This window comes from Dendronephthya gigantea, unplaced genomic scaffold, assembly GCF_004324835.1.
Source record: "Dendronephthya gigantea isolate DGI-Jeju-01 unplaced genomic scaffold, DenGig_1.0 000307F, whole genome shotgun sequence".
In the NCBI taxonomy this organism is placed as follows: domain Eukaryota; kingdom Metazoa; phylum Cnidaria; class Anthozoa; order Malacalcyonacea; family Nephtheidae; genus Dendronephthya; species Dendronephthya gigantea.
Genome location: NW_021163317.1, coordinates 119,878 through 145,097, shown reverse-complemented (window position 1 = coordinate 145,097; position 25,220 = coordinate 119,878). Strand labels below are relative to the sequence as shown.

Here is a 25,220-nt window from a genome sequence, read left to right as displayed (position 1 = left end):
ACAAAGCCTTTTGACATTTATATCATCGATCAGTACCTTAGCCATCCCGATGATTCAGTACCCGCCCCCCGGGTTGAATTTAACGCAGGTTTAGACGCCTGTTCAGGCGTTAACTCCGGCGCACGTGCCAGTCTTCAATATAAAGCTTCTGAACATAAACAATACAGTTCATATTCATTTAGATGCCTTGCGATCTCGAAATTCAGAAGCACATCGTACATTAAAAAGTATAGAAGTTCAATTGTTCAAAAATGTAAATAAAGCGCATGATACATTCGCTTTGTCTTACACTTTGCCTTTGGAATTTGCGCTTATATAATTATATTAAATCTTCAATCCTGTGCAACTGACTACGAGATGTCAACGCGCTCATACACGACCACGTCATGTTAAATGGCGAAATAGCAGCGATATTATTAAAATAGGACCAGAATCTACATGCATTAAACATATTCTAGATCTTATAAAAAAAAACCGAGGCGAATTTTCAACTCCGTCGCTGGCGCCGGAGTAATAAACTCACATGTGGATTTGGAACCTGTGAAATTTCACATGTGAATTTATGTGAAGGAGCCTGTGAAATTTCACATGTGGATTTATGTGAAGGAGCCTGTGAAATTTCACATGTGGATTTGGAATCTGTGAAATTTCGCGGGACAAATCGTCAGGCTTGGCTACGCTACTGGCTAAATACATATATAAAATAGCCAGCCTGATGATTTGTCTCCCTATGCTAATATTTTGGTGTTCATTCACTGTGAAAACTATAAATTTTTAAGGAAATGAATTAATTTCACCAATGACTGAATTAATTCAAAAGCGTGCTATGCGCATTCGTGTTTATCCTAATAAGTGCATCTTAAAGATGAAATATCTAACAGCTCGAGAGTTGGACCCACCTATGCCGTAATGCATGTCCGTACCCTTATGCAACTGAGCTCTCATATCTACTTCTGGAGGTATTATTATAATATTATTGGTTCTTTTTTGAGGAGAAAGAGTTTTCTAAGCTGGCCTAACTTTCCAAGCCTGATATTTCATTTTCAATAATTTTTCGTACATATAATGCTTAGGTACTTTTACTTCCGCTCTTTGAACTAATCTTCGTTTGGCATAAAGATAGAGCTTTAAATAAATAGTTATTGATATATTATTGTCTTCTTTTTAGTGAATGCCATATCGCCAATACCATTTTACCGGTCTCGGATAAACAGTAAGTAAACTAGACAAGTATAAGAAAATAAATATCATACATAGATATTGTTACCTCAATCATTTGCGAAGATAGATTGAAAAACCTGGTGCACATATGAGAATGCTTCCAGTAACGTACTTCTTAACAAGGGCATTATGCCTCTCTCCATAACATGACCAATAAAATTGGATGCAGCGAAGCCCGAACATTTTTTTGGTTCAAAAGCATTCTTCAACGAAGAAATAACTAAATCATAACTTCAAATTATTTAAGCAAAACCCATTCAGACTATTCAAAACGACACAAATACGTCTGTTCAACGTACTATTATTTTCTATAGTCTATATAGCGCCCACAAAGTGCCTACAGTGCCACACGCGCGTTTCTATGAAACGTAAACACGCGCGTGTTAATTCTGTGTTTCTATTGATAACTCAAACTGACTATTTTCCTTTTCCAAATTTCATACGCATGTTTCTATTGTTGTATAGAAACTCGGCAAATATTTTCGATATCTTTAATAAGTTTTTATTCCATTTTTTCGTCACACTTGTTTTTATTCTCTCCAGGTAGTAACTACGGCACTCACTTCATTGTTGGATTTACGCCACATTATAGGAGAGATTCCAACGACTATATTGGTGTCTCAATTCTAGCTCTTAACGAAACAAATGTAACGATCTTTAGCAATCAGGGCAGTCAACCATGGAAATATACTTTTCACATTAATCAAGGAGGAATTTTTGAATATAAACTACCGATTACTCTGCAAATGCACAAATCCTCATATCTGCAGAAAGGTATTGAGATTTCCTCTTCCGCAGATATTTCAGTGCTGTGTTTGAACTATGATAGTTATTATACTAGCTACGCTGCAGACGGAAATTTGGCATTACCAACCAAAATTCTGGGTTCCGTTTATGTTGTGGCGTCATATCGACCATATAGCTCGAGCTATAGGGCAAATATCGCTGTGATATCAGGACACGACAATAACAAAATTTTTGTTCTTTCCAACAAGAATGCAATTGTATACTATCGAGGACTCTGGTATAATGGCCAAGCGTCAAAACTTTGCATCACTCAAGTCCTTGAAAAGCTTGATGCGCTATACCTCTCTGGGACAACTGACTTATCTGGGACACTTGTTTATTCAAGCAAACCAGTAACAGTAATATCTGGCGTGGAGAGCCCTCGTATTGTTTCTTTTCGGGATTTCCTTGAAACGAATTTACTTCCTGTATCATTGTGGGGATATGAATACCTTTTGACACCAGTGGGAACGATGGATAAAACACAGGGAAATATTTTCCGAATCTTTGCGTATGAGAACAATACCAGTGTTGAAGGACCATATTGGACAAAGGTTTTGTCATCACAGATGTACACGGAATTATTATTAGAAAAGAATTTAGCGTCATATATCAAGTGTAGCAAGCCATGCCAGGTCGTGCAATACATCAGAGGAGAGGAAATTAGTGGGAAATATGCGGAACCTTCAATGATGGTTCTACCATCTGTAAGTCAGTTTCTTTCTTATTATCACGTGGCACTGCCATTTGGCTCGGAGTATCACGATTCAATAACAATAGTTATACAAAATGAGGATGTGGACGGCTTGTATATGGATGGAGTAAAACTGATTGGCTTACGATGGGAAAGAATCAGTGGAACAAATTATGTTTGGACTGTAGCAAGTTTATTCGATCCAAGTTCAGTTACAGTGTATCATGCTTCGTCTTCCGTGAAGTTTGGTCTTCTTGTGTTTGGGTGGAATAAACTTGCCTCTTATGCCTACGCTGGTGGTTTAGATTTTGATAACAGAACAAATAGTAAGTTTCCTTCCTCCTCAACATTCAAAATTTATGTTAAGAAATTTCATTGAAAATGTTATCTGTTATATAGTGTATTGTCAGTTACATGATGATATAGACCTATAATATAGGGCTGCTTGTTTGATGGCGAGTTTAATTTAACCCAGGGTTTGTTCTCAACTTTCATTAAAAATTCACAATTAACCCTGGCTTACTTTAACCTGACTTAAAACTTTGTCGACTGTCGTTGAAGCTATCGTTAAAACTGTATCGCGAAAGTTGTCTTCGCGCTAGTGCCCATGCAAATTATGGTATTTGCAGTTTTTTTGATACAACCTGTAGTAAATAAACTAATCTTTATTCAACCAAAGACCGAACAAATTCAAAAGCGTGTTAAGCGGCCCTTGTGTTTATGCTATAATAATGCAAATTACACATGTACGACCTAACATCTTCTGAGTACGAGTATATATGGGGCCCGCCCACTCCGTAAAATTAATATTGATTGGTCTCAAAAGCAATGTGGTTCTGATGTCCACTTAGTTCCGGAGGCATTACTAATTGCTGCCGCAGCGAGCGAGCCTGAAGCGAGCGAGCAAGGCAGCAGATCCTAATTTAGAATTGGGGGCGCAAATCAAAATTTGTCTTTGGCGCATTGCATGACGGTACCAGTGGCAGGGATGGAGGAACATATTTTATTTTGGGGGTGGCTGAATTTAAGTTCCGGCCATAGTTGACACGCTGAAAGCATATGTCATGTAGCGTGAGCGAGAAATAATTTACATTCACCTGAACACAATGTAGGATATTTCTTTTGTATTTTAGCAGGCGAACAGCAATTTGACGACCTTATTGTTACACGTTTGTGAGATTCTTTCATGTATTTTGGGGAGGGCTACGATTTTTACCTTGCGCGGTGCGGTGCGTGATACAGCAATTTGACGACCTTATTGTTACACGTTTGTGAAATTCTTTCATGTATTTTGGGGAGGGCTACGATTTTCACCTTGCGCGGTGCGGTGCGTGATACGACGTGTATGGTATGTTAATTTATATTGTGAACAAGACGCCAATTTCAGGCGGTTACTGCGTCGCGCCAATCGTTGCATGCAACTGTGCCCCATTTCCTGTCAATATTTATTCCTTTAGAAAAATGTTTCTTTCTTAGGGTTTCTAGTAAATATAGCACTTCGTACAGAATATAGGGGTAAAACTGCATTATTGGTGCTAGGCATATGTAGCTAACGATATACGTGAATAAGGCTGAGTTTGGAATCATGTACTCTAGGAATCAGTTTGTACTAAAATTCAATAGGATCGGTCTGGCCGTTTTTACCCCCGAAAGGAAGGTGCGCTTTGATTGAGAAATGGCATAGAATGGCATACAAGGCTTTCATAGCATACAAGGCTTTCATGGCATACAAGGCTTTCATGATTCATGTGATCGTTGTCTGTAAACCCGTTTTAGTGTAGGTTTACCATGATCAGTGTGTACTAGTGTATGCAGAGTGAGCATATCAAACAAGACAAGACGAGAATCCAGCATTATGATTACCTGTACGTATTTTCTCGAAGGACAGACGTCTAGATTCGTCTAGATTTCCTGCGCTATCGGCCATGCACAGCGACTCGTGTACGTGTTATTTTATATGACGTGTATCGTGCATGCAGTTTCCTGCTTTTGGTTCGCACGACCCGAGTTCGAATCCCGGCCACAAAAAAACTTTTTTCAATTTTTATTTCAGTAAAATATTTCTTTTGTGGGGGTTACTAGGCTTAGACTACTATTTGAAGTGTGTTTAGCACGAAAATATTTCGATACGAAATCAAACGAGTTCAAAATACGAGTATCTTAGTTGGCCTGCGCGGCCAGGAAGACCGGGTCGAAAACGTAAAAAACACAAAAAAAACCCAAAAAAACACCGACGGCAATTCAAGACTGCGTTCGCGCAGTGTGCGACGCAGTAATAAAGGTGAAAACGTGCTTTGGAGCATTGTATTAGCGTATTAGGGTGCCAGTAGATTTTCGATATAAACGAAACATAATACTCTTGTCACCTGCGGTGAAAATTTTTGACGCATTGTAGTCGTCATGCAATGAAAACATTAAACTTTTAGAAGAACAGAAATCATAACCACCGTAAAATTTTTTACGTTCAAGAAGAGATTGGAAATATAAAATATAGTACAAAGTGCTTAGCCTCAGCTTATCATTATTTAAGGAAAATGACAAAAACAATATTGTTCCAGAACAGAAATGTTCTACGAAACCTATCAATAAATTGCTTTTTATGCAACGGAGCCCCCAACAGAACTTAAATTTGTCAATTATGTTTTTAAATCACTCGATATAGTTATTAAAACGTTATGAAAATGCTGTTTCTGTGAAGCGCAGTTCTTCCGTGTCAATCATCTTTTGCTGTAACGGATACGACGAATCCAATGAGATACAAAAACAAACATGAAATAAACTTTTGATGACCTAGTGAGTGTCTTAACAAGACACAAAAATGAGGCGCAAATACAGCACCAAAACAGAAGAGTCAGCAACTGATGACAGATGACTGACAAAAATCAATGCATTCAATTACTGATGCAACTGAGAACAAAGACTCGATTATATAACAAGAGTTGAAGCCTCACCTTCGGACCAAAATATCAACCTGGAAAATATAAATGAACAGTTAATAAACGCCGCGCGCTAAACAAACAAAACAGACGCAATTTTTAACGATACATTCAATGATCGCTCAAATAAATGCACTATCCCAGTATTTAAGTCATAATTCGGCATAAAAGGCTAAAAGCCCATGGTGAAGTATATCGTTTAACAATATGAATAAAATATCGAATAAATAGGAACTCGACAGTAAAAAACTCACCAAAATATCTTATACCTCACCGAAATAGTTTTCCTTCTTCGAAATAAGTTCGCCAAAGTTTATGCAGCCAACACGTGGAATGGTATAACCTGACACCGAACTCCAACATGCGGCTTACTCACAGGCAGCACTCCCTACCCTATGGGTACCCTAGTACTAGGTTTCTTTTCAAGGAGACTGAGAAAGATAACTTTTGAAGCCGAATATTTTGTTTTTCATAATTTCTCGTATCTTTGTTTGGTATAAGAATTTTTCCACTCAAGTATACGTTAAATTAATCGTTAAATATATAGTATTGTCCTTTTTAGTGAAAGCCGTATCATCTGTGCCATCTTTCCAGTCCAGGAAAAACAGTAAGTAAATTAGAGACGTACGAAAATAGATATTTTAGCCAGTTTACCTTCTTCAATAATTTTTGAGGGGATTGAAAAATCTCGTAAAAGTATTCTTTGCAATGGGAATTAAAGAAAGCAATATATATTATGAGATATTAAACAGTTGCGGGAAGATTTTGAATTTATGTTTGTGTGTCAGGAAACAATAACTAACGAGCGAGAAATTGTTACCGGAAGAACATACAGTAGCGTGAGTTGAATATTGGCTGATATCCGTTGTATAACGAGTTGGCTCATAAGCCGGAAATAACGAAAGAAACTGGTTTACGACGTAATTGTTCAAACAAAGTCTAAGGCTACCACAACCAGCTTTCAAAATATATAAATTAATGACGTATTTGCAAAATTCAATCGCGATTGTGTATTTCAAAGCATTCGCCGCGTTTAAAGTACCCTGGTGTAATTAGTTGGATATTACATAATAAATTATTTGTTTGGAACAGTTTGTTGAGTTCCTTTGGTAGTGAATGCGTATATGTTCAATAACTTCCATAATTTTTTTTTCATACCAGTTTTTTTATTTTCTTTAGGCAGTAACTACGGCACTCATTTCATTATTGGATTTACGCCGCATTATAAGACAGATTCCAACGACTTCATAGGTGTCTCAATTCTGGCTGTTGACGAAACAAATGTAACGATCTTTAGCAATCAGGGTAGTCAACCATGGAATTATACTGTACAGATTGATGAAGGAGAAATTTTTGAGTATAAACTACCGATTGCTTTGCAATTGCGCAAATCCTCATCCCTTCAGAAAGGTATTGAGATATCATCTTCCGGATATATTTCAGTGCTGTGTTTGAACAACGATCGTTATTATGACAACTACGCTGCGGACGGAAATTTGGCATTACCAACAAACACTCTGGGTGTAGTTTATGTTGTGGCGTCATATCGACCATATAGTTCGGACTATAGGGCAAATATCGCTGTAATATCAGCGCATGACAATAATAGAATTTTTGTTCTTCCCAACAAGAATGCAGTTGTATACTATCGAGGACTCTGGTATAATGGCCGAACATCAAAACCTTACTTCACTCAAGTCCTTGAAAAGCTTGACGCGCTATACCTCTCTGGAACAACTGACTTATCTGGAACACTCGTTATTTCAAGCAAACCAGTAACGGTAATATCTGGCGTGGAGCGTCCTGGTATTGCTGCATGGCGGGATTTCTTTGAAACGAATTTACTACCCGTATCATTGTGGGGATATGAATACATTTTGACACCAGTGGGAACAATGGATAAAACACAGGGAAATATTTTCCGAATCTTTGCGTATGAGAACAATACCAGTGTTCAAGGACCATATTGGACAAAGGTTTTGTCATCACAGATGTACACGGAATTATTATTAGAAAAGAATTTAGCGTCGTATATCAAGTGTAGCAAGCCATGTCAGGTCGTGCAATACATCAGAGGAGAGGAAATTGGTGGGAAAAATGCCGAACCTTCAATGATGGTTCTACCATCTGTTGGTCAGTTTCTTTCCTATTATCATGTTGCACTGCCTTTTGGCTCAGCATATCACGATTCAATAACAATAATTATACAAAATGAAGATGTCGACGGTTTGTATATGAATGGAGTAAAACTTAATGGCTTAAGATGGGAAAGAATCAATGGTACAAAATATGTTTGGACTGTAATAAGTTTATCAGATCCAAGTACGGTTACAGTGTATCATGCTTCGTCTTCTGTGAAGTTTGGTCTTCTTGTATTTGGGTGGGATAACTATGCCTCTTACGCGTACGCTGGTGGTTTGGATTTAGCTAACAGATCTAATAGTAAGTTTCACATTTTTTCTCTCCTCTACAACATAGATTAAAAGAAATCATTGAAAATTTGCCCCAAAAGATTGATAGATATTTATATCGCTATGGTAACCATTTTGACGTTTGATCCTAGCTGGAGCTGGTTGGGGGTGGGAGCACCGTGCGAGCTAGGGTACTATAATTTCGCCAGAAGATTAGGAATTACACCCGGGTATTGTAATGTACCATAGCGGAATCCAAAGTTGTCCAAATTTTAAGCGATGGACGTCGGATGGTTTTGTTAGTTATGGGCATGGGCGAAATTTAATTGAGTGGATCTTACTGATTGGCTGAATCAGATATTTGTATTTCGAAAATAAAGTCAGCAATGTAAGTGCACATTCGCAAACTTTTTTGTAAAACTGTTTTTAAAAATTTCGCCAAATAAGATAGAAATAAATAACAGATACAATTGAGATGATCACGAAACGTAATTTATCAAAAACAAAAAAGTTCCTCTGCAAGATTAAAAAGCGAAAAAGAAACGATTTATACTCTATATAAGGCTTTAAAATGTTTTAAACCGGTACGTGTTTATAGCATGGTTGTTTATAATTTTCTTTTAAAATCAAAGCTTTTACATTCAACGACAAATATATTTGCCGGTTCTGTAATGGAAGATTTTGCTCTGTTTTGATGTTTTTCTGAAACCTTAAAATGTTGAAATTTCAACAGTTACCTAAGCTGGGAAGGTCTTTGAAAGCCTGGTCTATGTTTATTACAATATTTTTGGCTCAGTCAGTGTCAACGCTTTGCCATTGAGTCGTTTTATAATATAAACTTATCGTTATAGCTAATCTAGGATTATTTTCTTTGTTGCATGCTGCATGCATATATTTCTAGTAAGTAATAAATCTGGGTTAAAATGTTTGAAAATATTATTTTCATCTATCCTAAAACGGTTTACTGAAAGCAGAGATAGCGGTAGGGTAAGATAACCCAGAGTAGAATTTGGGGTAAAAGATCTAACCCGAGACTAGAAATACAAACATGCATAACCCCTCACCTATTTCGAGCAATTCAAATTAGAGTAATGTAGTAAAGAGTTGTGAAATAGAATTCATCGTCTGAATGCATGCAACGTTAACAAGGATATTTTTATTCAAGATAGTGCAAGAATTACCTATTTCGTGCTCATAACTAGTGATTAGGTAAAATCCTTTACCAATGGACCACTTGCGCTTTAGACTAACTTTTGATCGAAGTAATAAGAAGAAAATAAATCACCACAGCTAGAAAGAGCGTACTCAAATTAGTGCAAATGCGAAGTTTGGCTGCGAAATCTTGTAAAATACGGAAAATATAGCCATGCGAAGTTGGCAAATTTTGTATACTTTTGTATTACGTGCGGAAATGTGTAACTAAATTAGTTACAAAATTTCGGCCGTAATACAAAAGTATACAAAAATCGACAACTTCGCATGGCTATATCTTCCGTAATTTACAACAATTTTGAGCCAAACTTGGCATTTTTACTAATTTTAGTATGGTCTTTCAGAAAATGTCCTTTTTAAAGCCGAGGTAAGAAATTTGTCTAAGGCGCAAGTCGTCCATTACCTCGAGCAATCTTGTCAATCAATTCAATTGTAAACCTGCCACGAAGAGTTTGAAAGACTTTTAGCGACATTTCAACCTTATCTCAAACAGATACTGAACCTTTCAACTTAGCTTTGATATTTTGATTTAAACTAAATTATTGATAAATAACTTCATAAAACATTTTTTAATCTTCATTTAAAGCATCAGAAAAGGAAAACAAGGGGTGATTAAGAATTGATTTAGAAAATATTAAGTATTTTCGTTTTATCATATTCCAAATTAAAGAGAATTAAGAGGGTTTACATGCAACGGCTTCTGCGCATCGGTTCTGCTCATAACATTTGGGGGACTCCATAGGCTTAAGAAATTGCTCAAATTTCGCATGGTTAGTTAGAATTTCTTTTAACATAAACTCAATATTTTATTCATTTAGAAATATAGTGAACAGAAATGATAAAAAATATTCCTACGGGACAGGATATTTTAAGAGATGTAGCGATTCAATATGTAAACAAAGCCTTTGTTTACATTAGCGACTGTAACCCGCCTTTAAGACCCGCCAGAGCTAGGGAATTCTTCTTAATGATTATTATTTTTACCCAGATGTGATTGCTTTATCACCAGTGCCATCTTACCAGTCAAGGATAAAGGGTAAGTTATAATAAAGGAATAATATAGTTATTCTTCATTTTATTTTATATAACACCTTATTGATTTAATGTGTTTTAATTGCAACCTGGCATTAAATGAAACTTTCTATTTTACATTTTTACCGACCGTGCAATGGAAGTCTTAATTGACCTTTCTAGCCGCCCAATTATTTCTTCCTTCGCACCGTGTCACTGCTCACTGCGTCAAAATCGGTTTGGTGAAAACGCTGCCCACTGCAGACTGTGGACTCTAGAGTGTTCTCTTCACTTATAGCAAAATATTGAGTGCTTTGGTTGTGGAAGCATATTAATTGTCGCATCACTGCGTATGCCTATCCCGCATGCTCAAAACACCGATCAAAATACGTCTATTATTACTTATGAGAATTTTGTTTAAGATCAAGTGGAGAGGGATCATTATTCCAATAGACCGTACACTAAAGCTAGAAAAAGGTTAAATTATTCGCAAATAGTAAATTAAAATTCAGAAATTTTTTGATTCGTGGATTCGTTTTCATTTATATTCCTTCTTTTTTTAAAACTTATTTTCATACCAAGATGTGATAGAAAATACCTCACTTGAAAATCGTGTCCTAAAAAGAATATTATATTTAACAATTATGTTCGTACAATACGGGTTAAATAGTACTCGTGATGTTTGTATTCGCAGACCATGCACGATTACTCTCTGTACAATATACTATAATCGTTCATATTTCTTTCCAGGTGTTCTAAATAATTATGGAAAGCACTTCATTATCGGATTTACAGCACAATATGTATCACATGATCAAAGGACCGGTTTCATTGGTTTGACAATATTCGCACCGTACGGAGCAAACATGACAATATTAAGCAAACATCCAAGTGCATCATTGAACTTTACAACCAATATCAAATTAGGACAAACATTCGAATACAAATTACCGATAGCTCTGCGAATGAACGGGACTGGAAAACAAATGAAGGGTATTGAAATTGTGTCAACGAGGAACATTTCGGTTTCATGTGTTAATCACGAGAGGCGTACTGCAGACGCGTATCTCGCTCTACCAGTAAGCGCATTGGGTTTATCTTATGTGGTTGCAACGTACTCGCGTGGGAACATAGGCATAATATCCGCCTTTGATGATAACGAAATCACACTTTTACTCGTAAAAGACCGTGTTTTAAGTTACAATGGTTTTTCGTACGATGAAAGTTTATCGCTTATATACGCAAAAGTCGTTTTAAAGAAGCTCGAGGCTCTGCATATTTATAGTGAGGCCGATTTGTCTGGATCTATTATTATCTCTAGTAAACCTGTGTCTGTCATTTCGGGCTCCAACATCGCAAAACCATCTGGTTCTCAAGGGGGATCTGATATACTGGAATCATTCTTGTTGCCCACTCATTTCTGGGGAAAACGGTACATCCTGAGCACTTTTGGAACGATTGAAAAGAAAAAGGGAGATATTTTCCGCATTTTTGCTCACGAAAAAAATACTGTTGTGCAAAGTGCTTACTGGACGAAGGTTTTGTCGCCTGGGACATACACGGAATTGGATCTAGAAGCAAACCCCGCGTCGTTTGTCAACTGCGATAAACCATGCCAGGTTGTTCAATACATCAGAGGCGAGTTGATTCACGGGGAAGAAGCTGATCCTTCAATGATAGTTCTGCCATCAGTAAGCCAGTTCCAGTCCTACTACCGTGTTGTGTTTCCTTTTGGTTCTGAATATCACGATTCAGTTTCCATAGTAATAGAAAATGAATACAGAAAAGAATTGTACGTTGACGGTATGAAAATTAACAGCGATGGTTGGAAGGAAATCAATGGAACAAAATATGTTTGGAAAGTATTGAATTTTGCTGACTATGAAAGTGTCACAATATACCATTCTTCTTCTGCAGTAAAGTTTGGCCTGCTTGCATTTGGTTGGGATAATCGTGTTTCCTATGCTTACCCTGCTGGAGTGGTTCTCTCAAATATTTTAAACGGTAAGTCTTACAGCTATGTTTGCGCTGTCAAAGAGAAAGGATATAAAATTAGTTACTGGAATCGAGATATTATATTTCTTTTGTACGTCACACAGTTTGCTAGTATTAATGACTTACTAAATACTCCAAAAGATTTAAAATATTGAAAGCGTAGTTATGAGTACAGAAAATGCAGCTTTTCTCGAGATTTCTAAAAGTCCTATAGAATTATACCTAGTGATACTGTATGCATGCAAGCATACATTAATTTTTGAAACTATCAATGTTTTTTCCAAAAATAGTATTCAAATATTCTATACGCTAATATATATGCTTTCTAACGCCATATAAAGTATGATTGTTTATAAAAACATAATTCCTTGCTGGTCCTGTTCATCTAATGATTCCAGGAAATGGCGAATTACCAAGATGTTTCTCTCTCCTTAGATAAGACTCCATTTTTATCACCAGTGCCAACGTACATGTCGCGGTTCATAGGTGAGTAGCTATATGTACATAATAGCGACCCATTTAGTTATTAAAATGTATACTTTAATCATTTATGGGGCAGAGTGGATGCACCATTACGTCTTATTACTATCAAAAGTGCAATTTCCATGTATAAAAGTTAACTTTTAACTGTAGTTTACAGAATTGGCCAATCAGAGTTGTGCATTTCAGAGTTAACTAGGATTTAACTGGGCAGAGCGTAGCCCCAGATAGGTAAATTAGACAGTACTCATTCCTGTGATTTTTTAGGCTTCTTATATTCTCGAACCAATTATTAACAGATATAAAAGACCAGGTTAGGTCATACATAGATTTCTAATACTCGATCGACTGAAAAAATGTTTATTTAAGCTGTTTACATTCTACCAAGGTGATCAAAACAGCTATGGAAAGCATTTCATCATTGGATTTACATCACAATATCAGAGGCACCAAACCGACTATATAGGAGTATCCATCCTTGCTCTTGGCGCAGCAGATGTGACGATCTTTAGCAACCAGACTGGCCAGCCTTGGAATTACACCGTACACATTAATGAAGGAGGGATTTTTGACTATAAACTTCCGATTAGTCTGCAAATTCACAATTCAACACTCGTTCAGAAAGGTATTGAGATTTCATCTTCGGAAGATATTTCAGTGTTGTGTGTAAACTTCGATGGTTATAGCAAAGCGGCGGATGCAAACCTTGCGTTAGCAACCAACACTCTTGGTTTAGTTTATGTTGTGGCGTCCTATCGACCATATAGCTCGAACTATAGGGCAAATATCGCTGTAATATCAGCACACGACAACAACACGATAAATATTCTTCTGAACAAAAATGTAGCTGTATATTATCGCGGCAAGTGGTATGTGGCGCGAATATCACAAATATACATAACCGAAGTTCTGGAAAAGCTTGAAGCGCTCTACCTCTCTAGTAAATCAGATTTATCTGGAACACTCGTTATTGCAAGCAAACCAGTGTCTGTGATATCTGGCGTAGAGCGTCTTGGTATTCTAGGATGGTACGATTTCGTTGAAACGACCATGCTGCCATTATATTTGTGGGATATAGATACATACTGACACCAGTAGGAGCTATGTATAAAACACACGCAAACATTTTTCGAATTTTTGCTTATGAAAACGATACGGTTGTTGTAAGCCCGTACTGGACAAAGGTCTTGTCATCAGGGAATTACACAGAATTTACGTTAGAGAAGAATTTGGCTTCGTTTATAAAGTGTAGCAAGCCGTGTCAGGTTGTGCAATTCGCTGAACCTTCAATGATGGTACTTCCATCAGTGAAGGAGTTTCTTTCTTATTATCACGTGGCACTGCCTTTTGGCTCAGCATATCACGATTCAATAACAATAGTTATAGAGAGTGAAAATATCGAAGGTTTGTATATGAATGGAATAAAACTTAGTGGCCTACGATGGGAAAGAATCAATGGGACAAAGTATGTATGGACAGTAATAGGTTTATCCGATCCAAACACTGTTACAGTGTATCATATGTCTTTCTCTGTCAAGTTTGGTCTTTTTGTATATGGGTGGAAAGATGGGGCTTCCTATGCTTATTCTGGTGGCGTTGGTTCTCGCAATCAATCAAATGGTAAGCACTCTTTATGAACTCACATATCTGAATTCGTGCATGCCTATCATATCATGTATTTGTGAACGTGGATACAGCGGGAATGGCATATTTTGTAGGGTTTTTTCACCATTACTCGTGTAAGCCGTCGCGTTAATTGGGACGCATGAATGCATTCAATGCGGACAAAAATATCTCTGTCGGGAATTTCAGAAAACAGAAATTTACGTACGTTTAGTTAAGTGCCGTTCGACTATACGCATTACAATTACACCAATGCAGGGAAATTAAAAATATGATGCGGAATATACTTTCTAAATTTTTTATGAAGATTTTTTATCAAATTTTTTTAGATATTAATGAATGTGCGATGGGAACAGAAAATTGTAGTAAACAAGCGTCATGTATCAATGTCTATGGGTCGTTTCACTGTTTGTGCAACCTCGGCTTTACCGGAAATGGTGTAACATGTACAGGTATCAACATGTACAGGACTCTTGCCAGAATGATCTATTTTGATAGTAATTCTTACGCTTATTTGAACATGAACAAAGAACGGAACCCCTCCAATCAACTTCGGGCCTGCGTAGGCTGAAACACGAAAGTAGTGGCAATTTGTAAGTGCATTAATTAAGTCTTGAGAGATGTTTTATTTCAGATTTAGACGAATGTGAAATCAAAACTGACAACTGTAATATTCAAGCATCGTGCACCAACGTCGTTGGATCGTTTAATTGTGTTTGTCAAGCTGGCTTTACTGGAGATGGAGTAAATTGTACAGGTGTTATTTTAAAGGAAATAATCTTATCAACAATATAATTATACGTACTAAAATGATACATACCTTCACTATTTCAAGCTAAGCGAATCATTTCTTGTGCTAGCCAGATCTAAGCTCATAATATGAAATGAGACAAATGAGTCATTATAATACTTCTATTTATATTCATTGAGTGCAAAAATAGTCACAATGGTTGAGATAGCCATGTATAGAAAGCATGCAGTAAAAGAGCTTTCACGTGCTTAAGTAACGGTTAAAAGTCAAATCTAATTCCTCTTTCACTGGTTAGTTTTGTTCTCTTCTTAATATATTTCTCAAATTATTTCTCTGATTCTCAAACATTGGGCCCTATAACCACTTACCTGGATCCCAAGCTTTATTGTAGGAAATGATGCGCCAATCGTTTTAGACGGTCAATCGTTTGGGTTAAGTTATTCTTTGTTCTTGCTTTCGTCAACATTCTAATATCAAATTTATGTGCTTTTTAACAACTGATGGTGGAATTTCGCTTTAAACTACCCAGTGTACATTTTTCTGGCTTAAATAAGCCAATTCAGAATACCTCAATTTTTAATTCTTCGTGTGAAATAGTAAATAATGTAGCTACATTTTTGCCGGAAGAGTGAAAATTTATACATTCTGATTGGGTAGCTGAAAATGTAAACAAACTCTCTGATTGGTCTAAAACGAAAGTCCACTTTGTGCTTTCTTATATAGATATCGACGAGTGCAACTTGAAACGTGATAATTGTTCCAATACTAATGCGACATGTTTAAATTCTCCTGGTTCTTTATTTGTACTTGTAAAAGTGGATACAGCGGGAATGGCATATATTGTAGAGGTATGTGGCATATTTTACTCTTTATTGCAAGGTTGGTTTAATTTCAGCATCACTCGTGCAAGCTGTCGCGTTGCATGGGACGCGTGGAATTTATGCATTCTGGACAAAAGATTACTCTTTCATGCAGGAATTTCAGAAAACAGAAATTTACACGTACCACAATTACATTAATATAAGGAAATTGGAAATATGATGAGGAATATATTTATAAATTTATTAAAAATTTTTAGATATTGATGAATGCGCCATGGGAACAGACAATTGTAGCAAACAAGCATCATGTATTAATACCAATGGGTCGTTTAACTGTTTGTGCAACGTCGGCTATACCGGGAATGGTGTAACATGTACAGGTATATGATATAAGAAATCAACATTATTCCCACCAGAATGAAATTATTTTGATAATAATTATTTTACGCCTATTTGAACAGGAACATAGAATGGGACCCCCTGTTTTATTTCAGATTTAGACGAATGTCAAATCAATACTGACAACTGCAGTATTCAAGCATCATGTACCAACGTCGTTGGATCGTTTTATTGCGTTTGTCAAGCTGGCTTTACCGGAGATGGAGTAAATTGTACAGGTGTGATTTCAAAAGAAATAATTTTATCAACAATATATACGTACTATAATAATTATTATACATACCTTCACTATTTAAATCAAGCGAATCATTTCTTGTGCTAGCCAGATCTAAGCTCATAATATGAAATGCGACAAATGAGTCACTATAGCTATAATATTTCTATTCATTCGGTGCAAAAATAGTCATAAAGGTGGTGATAACCTCACCCGTTTTTCTACTTGCATGCATGTACAGATCTAGAATTCAGTAAAAAGGCTTTCGCAAGCTTAAGTAACGGTTAAAAGTCAAGTCTAATTCCTCTTTCATGGGTTAGTTTTGTTCTCTTCTTAATATACTTAGTCTTATGATTCTCAAACATGGATCTCTATAACCACCACTGGATCCCCAGCTTTATTGTAGGAAATAATACGTCAATCGTTTTAGACGGTCAATTGTTTCTACTCTTAGCTTGGGGATATTTATTGTCTCGTCTAAGCTTTGCCCAAAAGCATTTCAAGTAAAAAACTTGCGTAAGTAAAACGTAAGTAAAACTTTGCGCGCGTTTTTATTTTTATTTGATTCTCTTATTCTTAATGAAACGTTTTGATACTCTATTAACAGATATAGACGAATGTTTGTCTCTAAAAAATGTTTGTGGTCATTCTCAAGCAACCTGTGCAAATTCCCCTGGGTCATACGCTTGCTCTTGTGGCACTGGATTTTTTTCGGATGGCGTCACTTGTAGGGGTAAGTATATATTTAAAATTGTACTCACCATGATGATTGAGTCGTTAAAATACAAATTTAATGGTATCATAAACCGAAAAATTCCTATTAACCTTCTAAATTTGCCGTTTTAGATTTAGACGAATGTGCTCAAGGGAAAGACAACTGCAGTATCCATGCCTCGTGCAACAACTCCAATGGGTCTTTCAAATGTACTTGTTATATGGGCTTTACTGGAGATGGAGTGACATGTACAGGTATTTTTACATAATATTTTATTTAATGATGGTATAGTTTTATATAGGAAGTGAGTCATTGATATTCCAAATGAGTTTGACAGAAACAAGTGTAGCTAAAGTTTTTAAAGATCAGGTAGAACTAGAATTAGCTCCCGAGGTAACAAGATTGACCTGATTAAGTAATTTACAATTAGGGGTAATTATTGGTTTCCTTTAAACAACTGTTTTAAACTTTGCACATGAATGGTGCCTGTTTTTTACTCACCCTGAACTTTAATTGGTAAGATTTTATTTCATTGGTTAATTTTATGACACATAAGTCATTCTTTGTTCTTGCTTTCGTCAACATTCTAATATCAGATTTATATGCTTTTTAACAAGGTGGAAGCTCGGCATACATTTTTCAGACTAAGCCAATCAGAATACCAAAATTTTTACTACTTCATGTAAAATAGTAAATAATGTACATTTTTGCCGAAGAAGTGTAAATTTATGCATTCTGATTGGGTAGCTGGGAATGTAAACAAACTCGCTGATTGGTCTGAAACGAAATTCTACTTGTTGTGCTATTTCAATATAGATATCGACGAGTGCAACTTGAAACGTGATAATTGTTTCAACACTAGTGCGTCATGTATTAATTCTCCTGGTTCTTTTATTTGTACTTGTGAAAGTGGATACAGCGGGAATGGCAAATTTTGTAGAGGTATGCATGTGACATATTTTTCTTCGTATTGCAAAATTAATGTTAGGTTAGGTTTAATTTCAGCATCACTTGTGCAAGCTGTCGCGTTGCATCGGACGCGTGGAATTCGTGTTTTCTGGACAAAAAATTACTCTTTTAGGAATTTCAGAAAACAGAGATATACGTTGAATGAAGTGTCGTGGGACTACACGCATCACAATTACATCAATATAGGGAAATTGGGAATATGATCAGGATATCTTTTCTAAATTTTTTATTAAAAATTTTTAGATATTGATGAATGTGTCATGGGAACAGACAATTGTAGCAAACAAGCATCATGTGTTAATGTCAATGGGTCGTTTAACTGTTTGTGCAACGTCGGCTATACCGGAAATGGTGTAACATGTACAGGTATGATATAAGAAATCAACAACTGTCGCTCTGCTGAAAAATTAAATTAAAATAATCTGTGTTGAGTACATATTATGGATCCATACCAGTGGCAAATCAAGCGTGGGGCTGAATAAATTACTAAAGCTCTTGCAATCCCATTGGTTGATTTTTCTTTAAAAATATTCTTTAGAAATGTAGAACCAAAAGCGTTGCTATTAAAGTGTTTTATTTAAGATTTAGCCTCGCCCTATAGCTTGATCCGTCACTTATCCATATATCGATCAGTATACTGATCCGCGTAACGCTTTTCGACCGTCCCTGGTTATGCATATCGCTATCTCACTTGCTCCTCGAGAAAACAGTGTTATTCTCCGCTGTTGCTGTTCATTATGAATTTACATCTGCTTTCCGCTGTTCCTGTTCAATTATGAATTTACATGTGCTTTCCCCTATAGATATTAATGAATGTGTTGATAGACTTGACGTTTGTGGTAATTCCAATGCCACTTGTACGAATACTCCGGGTTCATACGTTTGTTCTTGTGCAATTGGATACAGTGGGGATGGCATCTTTTGCAGCGGTTTGTAAATTCCAATCATAAAAAACTAGCTATTTATGTGGCATATTTAACAACCAGTTAACAAGCTTGAACATGGTATGAAGAATTCAAGCCAAAATATTTCTTAATCGAAGCTTGATAATTCTTCACATCATGTAAAATCCGAATGTAATAATTCTTTTATTGTTTATTTAGCGGGCGAATATGTTTGAACATTGAAGTGATTCTCTGGACACAAAAGTGACCATGCTATTCTATTTTGTTACACGCGATATACGAAGCTTGAAGTAACAGAAATGTAACGTGTGTTACCAGAGAATCGCCCATTAATTTATTCGTTTGCATTTGCGTCAGATTCACAATCTCGTTCTCTTTGGACGTTGATGCCTTGGCAATGATATAACGTCATAACGATTATTTATCGCGCGTTATGACGTCATATAGCGCGCAAAAAAAGCCGTACGCCACGTTAGGAAGTCACTCGTTGAACATGACAATCTCACTTAAAGCTATCAGTCAATCAAAAGACCGTCAATTTCTTTGGAAAAATAATATTTCTTATACCGAATAGGGAAAAATATTAAAATTTCCATTAGCTAAATTACATATAAAACAAGTAAATTACACTTTCAGATATTGATGAATGTAGAATAGGAAAGAATACTTGCAATTCACAAGCTTCTTGTGCCAATACGGATGGGTCGTTTCGGTGTTTATGTAACACAGGATATACAGGAAACGGGCTAAATTGTACAGGTATATAAATAATAAATTATCTACCTTAATTAATAAAAAATTACCCATGCACGAATAAGCTAACTTCTTTCTGAAGTTTTTCGGCCACACAATGAATACTGTAGTGATAACTTACTACAGTGCACTCAAAGAGATCTTTTAAAAATTTTATATTTGTTTTTCAATTTACCAAGGCTTGCCAAGGCTAGTTGAATGAACATGAATTAAACTTAGAGGATAGTTAAAAGAAAATAATTTTTCTTTATTTCCAAACATCAACGAATGTGTTCTTACATCAGATATTTGTGCTAATTTAAACGCAGTTTATTTAAATATTCCTGGTTCATATATTTTTTCTTGCAAATGCCACGAATAGATATTGATGAATGCAAAATGAGAAATGAAACTTGCAATGCACGAGCTTCTTGTATCAACACGGATGGGTCATTTCGCTGTTTATGCGACACTGGATATACTGGAAATGGAGTGAATTGCACAGGTAATGTAACATTTATTTAATTATTTTTGGTAAAAAAAACATTTAAGGGTAAACCAAACCCGTATAAGTGCGCGATTGGAAAGCAAAAAATATGGCGAATTGTTTCGTCCTGACGTTAGATATATGTTGAAATGGTGATGGTAATTACCAATGGCAACCGCGATACAATGCTTCAGGACCGCTCTTTCGCTCTGCGGCTTTTGCCAAGTTCGGCTTTTGCCAATATCCATTTTTGTATACTTTCATTTTTAGCTCGCCTGCACTTTAGTGCAAGAGAGCTATTGCTATAGTCTTGGCGTCCGCGTCCCCGTCCCCGTCCTCGTCCCCGTCCGCGTCCACACTACATGATAGGTAGAATGTTAAGATGCGCCACTTTTATTTTCCCATTATTTTCAACTTATCTACTTAAGGAGTCTATTTGTTGCAAAAGAACCATTTACCAGGGGGGAGTGAACATTATACAACAAAATATAATGATAAGGTCAATGTTAAAATGCTATATTTTTTCTATACTTTGGCTTTACATCAGAGGAATCATTATCAATATAAGTCATCAATATGCATTGTGACTAATTATTGCCATTTGGTACACATTTATACAATAATAAAGAGAGTTTTGCTCAAAATTATCAAATGATAAGGTGAATGTTAAGCTAATTAGCATAATGATAAGGTCAATGTTAAGATGTTATATTTTTTAAATATTTTGGCTTTGCATCAGAAGATTCATCATAAATATAGCTCATCGATATGTCTTGTGACTATATGGTGACATTTAGTACACATTTACACAAAAATAATGGGAATTTTGTTCAAAATTATCAAATGATAAGGTGAATGTTAAGCTAATTAGCATAATGATAAGGTCAATGTTAAGATGCTATATTTTTTAAATATTATGGCTTTACATCAGAGGAATCATCATAAATATGTCATAGATATGCATTGTGACTATTCAGTGCCATTTGGTACACATTTATACAATAATAAAGAGAGCTTTGCTCAAAATTATCAAATGATAAGGCAAATGTTAAGCTTATTAGTATCATGATAAGGTCAATGTTAGAGTTATCCAGAGTTATCACGCTCATTACGATTTTCAGGGCTATTGTGTAGCCCTGTTTTTTTTTAGTTCAAAGTTGTAGCTGAATCATATTTAACGAAACTATTTGTACAACCCTAAGCCAAATGAGAAACTTTCAAATATTTTAACCTGTATGCTACCATTTGTTTGTATTGTACATGTACAATTATAAATTATGAGATTGTGTTGTGACATGCCGTATCAAAATTCAATCGCTTAATATAGAAATCATTCAGGGAGTGAAAATATATAAAACATAGTCCAACGTTAAAGTTTAAAGAATATTGTCAGATAATTCGCAATTACAAGCTTTAGCACATAAGTATTTATAAGTAGAAAGCCGATAGGCTCGGAATGCAAAGGCAAATGGCAACGCATGTGACATATATTTGCATATTATTTATGTAGATACACATGCAAATATATTATTAAAGCACCTATAAGATTTATGTACATACCTTTTCGTTGTTTGATGCATAATCCTTTTTTGTGTAGATATAAAAATCCAATCTTGTTTATTTCATAAAGCTAGGCGCACACACGACGATTTTAGTCGGCCGATTCCTGTCTAGATTGTTTTGTCTAGATGGATGTTTTCATCAAAATGTGGCGACTGGCGATCTATACTTGGTCATAATATTAGACCAAGTAGACTCGCGTACACGCGCGGCGCGCGAGAAGGAAAACATGTCTGGGCAAGGGCTGCCTATATGTCTAAACCTGAATGGACCAACTACCGTAAAATCGTTGTGTGTGCGCCCGGCTTAAAGCAGGGACTTTTGCCTGGTCCGTTAACTTACCTGTTGATATCACGTGCGCGGATTGCGAGAAACGGAAGAAATATTGGTCATAAATAAAACTAATGTAATTCCGAGGCCAGTTTTGGCCAGTAATTCTGAGGTCACAACTAATATCTGAAGTTTGTGCTTAATATTACCTTCCAACGCGGATTTTAGCCTTGTAATTTGTAATAAAAAGATCGGTAATTTGTGCTTCATACAGATACCTTTCATACAGAGTTTAGCCTTATTCTAGACAAACAGTGCAGGCGAGCGTTAGGTGATTTCAGCACCTCTCTGGTTTTTAAATGCTTTCATATTGTTTTATATACTTTATATTACGTGCATGCAAAAAAATGTATAACTATAATTTATGTACACACTTTCCTTCCGCACAAATTATACAAGTTATCTACATTTGCGAAGTGGGAAAACCATGTATAATTATGTGTTGTTAACTTTTTGTTTTGAATCTATAGTCTTTTAACTGTTTGACTTTTATATTTTTTTTTTATTCTATTGCTTGACGGGAATTGAGCGCGTGCATTTTCTTCACCGACAAGTGTAGCCACACGAATCATAATAATACAACGAGGTTAAAAATGGCGGATGTTGTTTTCACACTTCGTACTATTGTGCACGACATTTTTAAAATTTTACTTTGTAATACGTTATTTTTATGTTATGTTTTGACAGATATTGACGAATGTCTCATACGATATAACAACAATTGTCCTTATTCAAATACAATTTGTTTGAATACCCGTGGTTCGTTCTTTTGCGGCTGTTCAATCGGATACTCTGGGGATGGTGTTATTTGCAATGGTATGCTTTTCTCCTACAATTACAAATTGCAATATGTTGCATTTTTCTGGCGCTCAATTTAAGTCGTTTAAGCTAATGCAATATACAATTATATTGCAAAAATCTATCTACCAAAAGGAAATTGTGAAAATTTTGCAACTTCCCTCGAATGAAAATCTCGCAAAATCTAACAACTTTGAATAGGTTTTTAGATTTGAATTTTTCCACAACACCAGATTTTCAATTAGAATATTGAAAACGAGGTGGATAGTGGACCTATATAAAACAGTATAACAACAATGAAATGATAATTTTCATTTCAATAAAATCTCGATCCTCACAAGCAATTCTGGTATGGCACTGGATATTGAATGTTATGTACAATATCCAGCGGATAAGTACAATATGATTTATCACAACCTTTTAACCTTAGTCAACTCCACAACAGATTCAAGTAACATCACTTACCCTGTCGTCATGCAGTGACAATTCATTCATAGCAGATGCTTTCCAAGTACCATAATTATATGATTTTGCTCTTTTTTATGCTAAATATCGCGGAGGGAGGATGTGTAGTTCTGAATATACGGAATATACTAATCAGTTACAAGTGACATGCAGGTTTGGTTTTACTATATTGATTTGCTAATAAGAATTTGGGCCGGGTTCTCATTAACAACGTTTATCTCTCTAACGCATGCATGAGTCTATACACTGTAAATCTTGAAGTGACATGTTTAGGCAATGTTTAAACCACCACGTTTTGCTGTTATTTTTCTTCATCTCACTTATAATTATTTTTTCTATTCTAAAATGTCACAAATGCAACGAAACTCTTTGGAGGATGGATCAATATGGGAGTCAGATATGGAAAAACTAGAAAGGTAATCGTAAAGGTGAAAACGAAATTACATTCTTTTAGTATAGGCAATGGTATATTTTCTCCAGAATGTTTTTCCGTATTTGCACGAGAAACTGCAATAGCTATTAATTCTTAATATTATGGACGAAAAAATAACCGAGCGCGAGGTCTTTATCGAGAAATATCGAACCGATTTTTTTTTAACAGATCGATTTCGAAGAGCAAGGTTTGTGCAAAAAGATCGAGGCCCGATATTTCTCGGTAAAGTCCGAGCAAGCGAGGTTAATAAAAAGTATATTATATGGCATAAGACATCTATTTGCACTTGAAATAAACAAGAAATGCATGGATTCGTATGAGTAGCCTTGTATGCATTTTATAAAAACAAAAACATAATATTGAATTATTTAGTTTACTTAAACTGTCTGGAGACGTCTTTTTAATTTCAAGAGCAATTAAATTCTCTTTTGAGCATTTATTTGCGCCTTTTTCATTCAGAATTTCTCTCTTTTTTTGTCTCGTAATGGATCGTCGGTCCATTAGAGCCGGGAAAGTGCCGGTCCATTACGGGAAAGTAATGAACGCTGAAAATTCCTCTCAGCCAATCACTGAGCTCTATCTCACCGGAAGTCACGCTATAGTAAATACATATATTATATCTTGTTGATGTGAAGTGATGAGTTAATGAAACCACAATTAGATATTACATACAGTGCAATTTTAAATTGAGTTGCACTCTTAATTATTTAGCATAAAAATATATTTATCGCTCTTTCGCTGCGATCGTAACATCTTGAGAAATCGCTATTTCGCTGCAATTTTAAATGAAGATTTCTTCTGTTCTTGTAAGTGTTATAATAACGAATTCGGACATATTCAACTGTGTAAATTACAGGAATTTTGTATGAAATACAAATGACTTTTTCCATGCACCATCATGTACGTACAACAGGCTGTTTCACGACTTTCGTCTGTTTTTACATGTTAGTCCCTAATTCATTAGATTTGTGTGTTCAATGAAAAGCTATTCAAAGTTCATTTGATTTTAGAAAAACCAGGAGTGTCAATTATTTGTTCAGGGAAAATAACAGCTATTCGAAGTGATAGAATTTCATGCATGCAAATCGTCCGTCTAATTTAGGCTAATTTAGTATAAAAATCTAGTAAAATTCGACCACTGCGAAGAAAGAGAACCAATCAGTTCGCAACGAATTAAGAACAGATGACAATGAGCCATTTAAGTGCGTCGCCAAAAGTAGCAAGTTTTGTCCCCAAAAATGCTTTAAATGATCTGTTTTGTGTAAGTATTAA

General features: G+C 35.7%; 1 protein-coding gene and 1 long non-coding RNA gene across 2 annotated transcripts; both read left to right on the top strand.

Annotated features, from left to right (window-relative positions):
- The first annotated feature begins 1,174 nt into the window (after window positions 1-1,174).
- On the top strand, window positions 1,175-13,835 carry LOC114541737. Its single transcript, XM_028561544.1, has 8 exons — window positions 1,175-1,213; window positions 1,765-3,027; window positions 6,200-6,244; window positions 6,817-8,079; window positions 10,249-10,296; window positions 11,022-12,275; window positions 12,702-12,752; window positions 13,135-13,835. The coding sequence occupies exons 2-8, from the start codon at window positions 1,968-1,970 to the stop codon at window positions 13,833-13,835; spliced, it is 4,422 nt and encodes a 1,473-aa protein (XP_028417345.1). The 5' UTR covers window positions 1,175-1,213; window positions 1,765-1,967.
- A 5,963-nt stretch (window positions 13,836-19,798) lies between these two features.
- LOC114541739 lies at window positions 19,799-23,081 on the top strand. The gene is made up of 3 exons (XR_003689334.1): window positions 19,799-19,902; window positions 20,258-20,380; window positions 22,940-23,081. It is a non-coding gene; the product is annotated as an uncharacterized LOC114541739 (long non-coding RNA).
- Window positions 23,082-25,220: the final 2,139 nt, after the last annotated feature.

Coding starts and splice junctions, on each gene's coding strand:
- LOC114541737 (XM_028561544.1), top strand. CDS start 1,968: ATGCACAAATCCTCATATCTGCAGAAAGGTATTGAGATTTCCTCTTCC. Junction 8,080..10,248: donor TTTAGCTAACAGATCTAATA/GTAAGTTTCACA, acceptor ATTTTTACCCAG/ATGTGATTGCTTTATCACCA. Junction 12,753..13,134: donor GTACATGTCGCGGTTCATAG/GTGAGTAGCTAT, acceptor CATTCTACCAAG/GTGATCAAAACAGCTATGGA.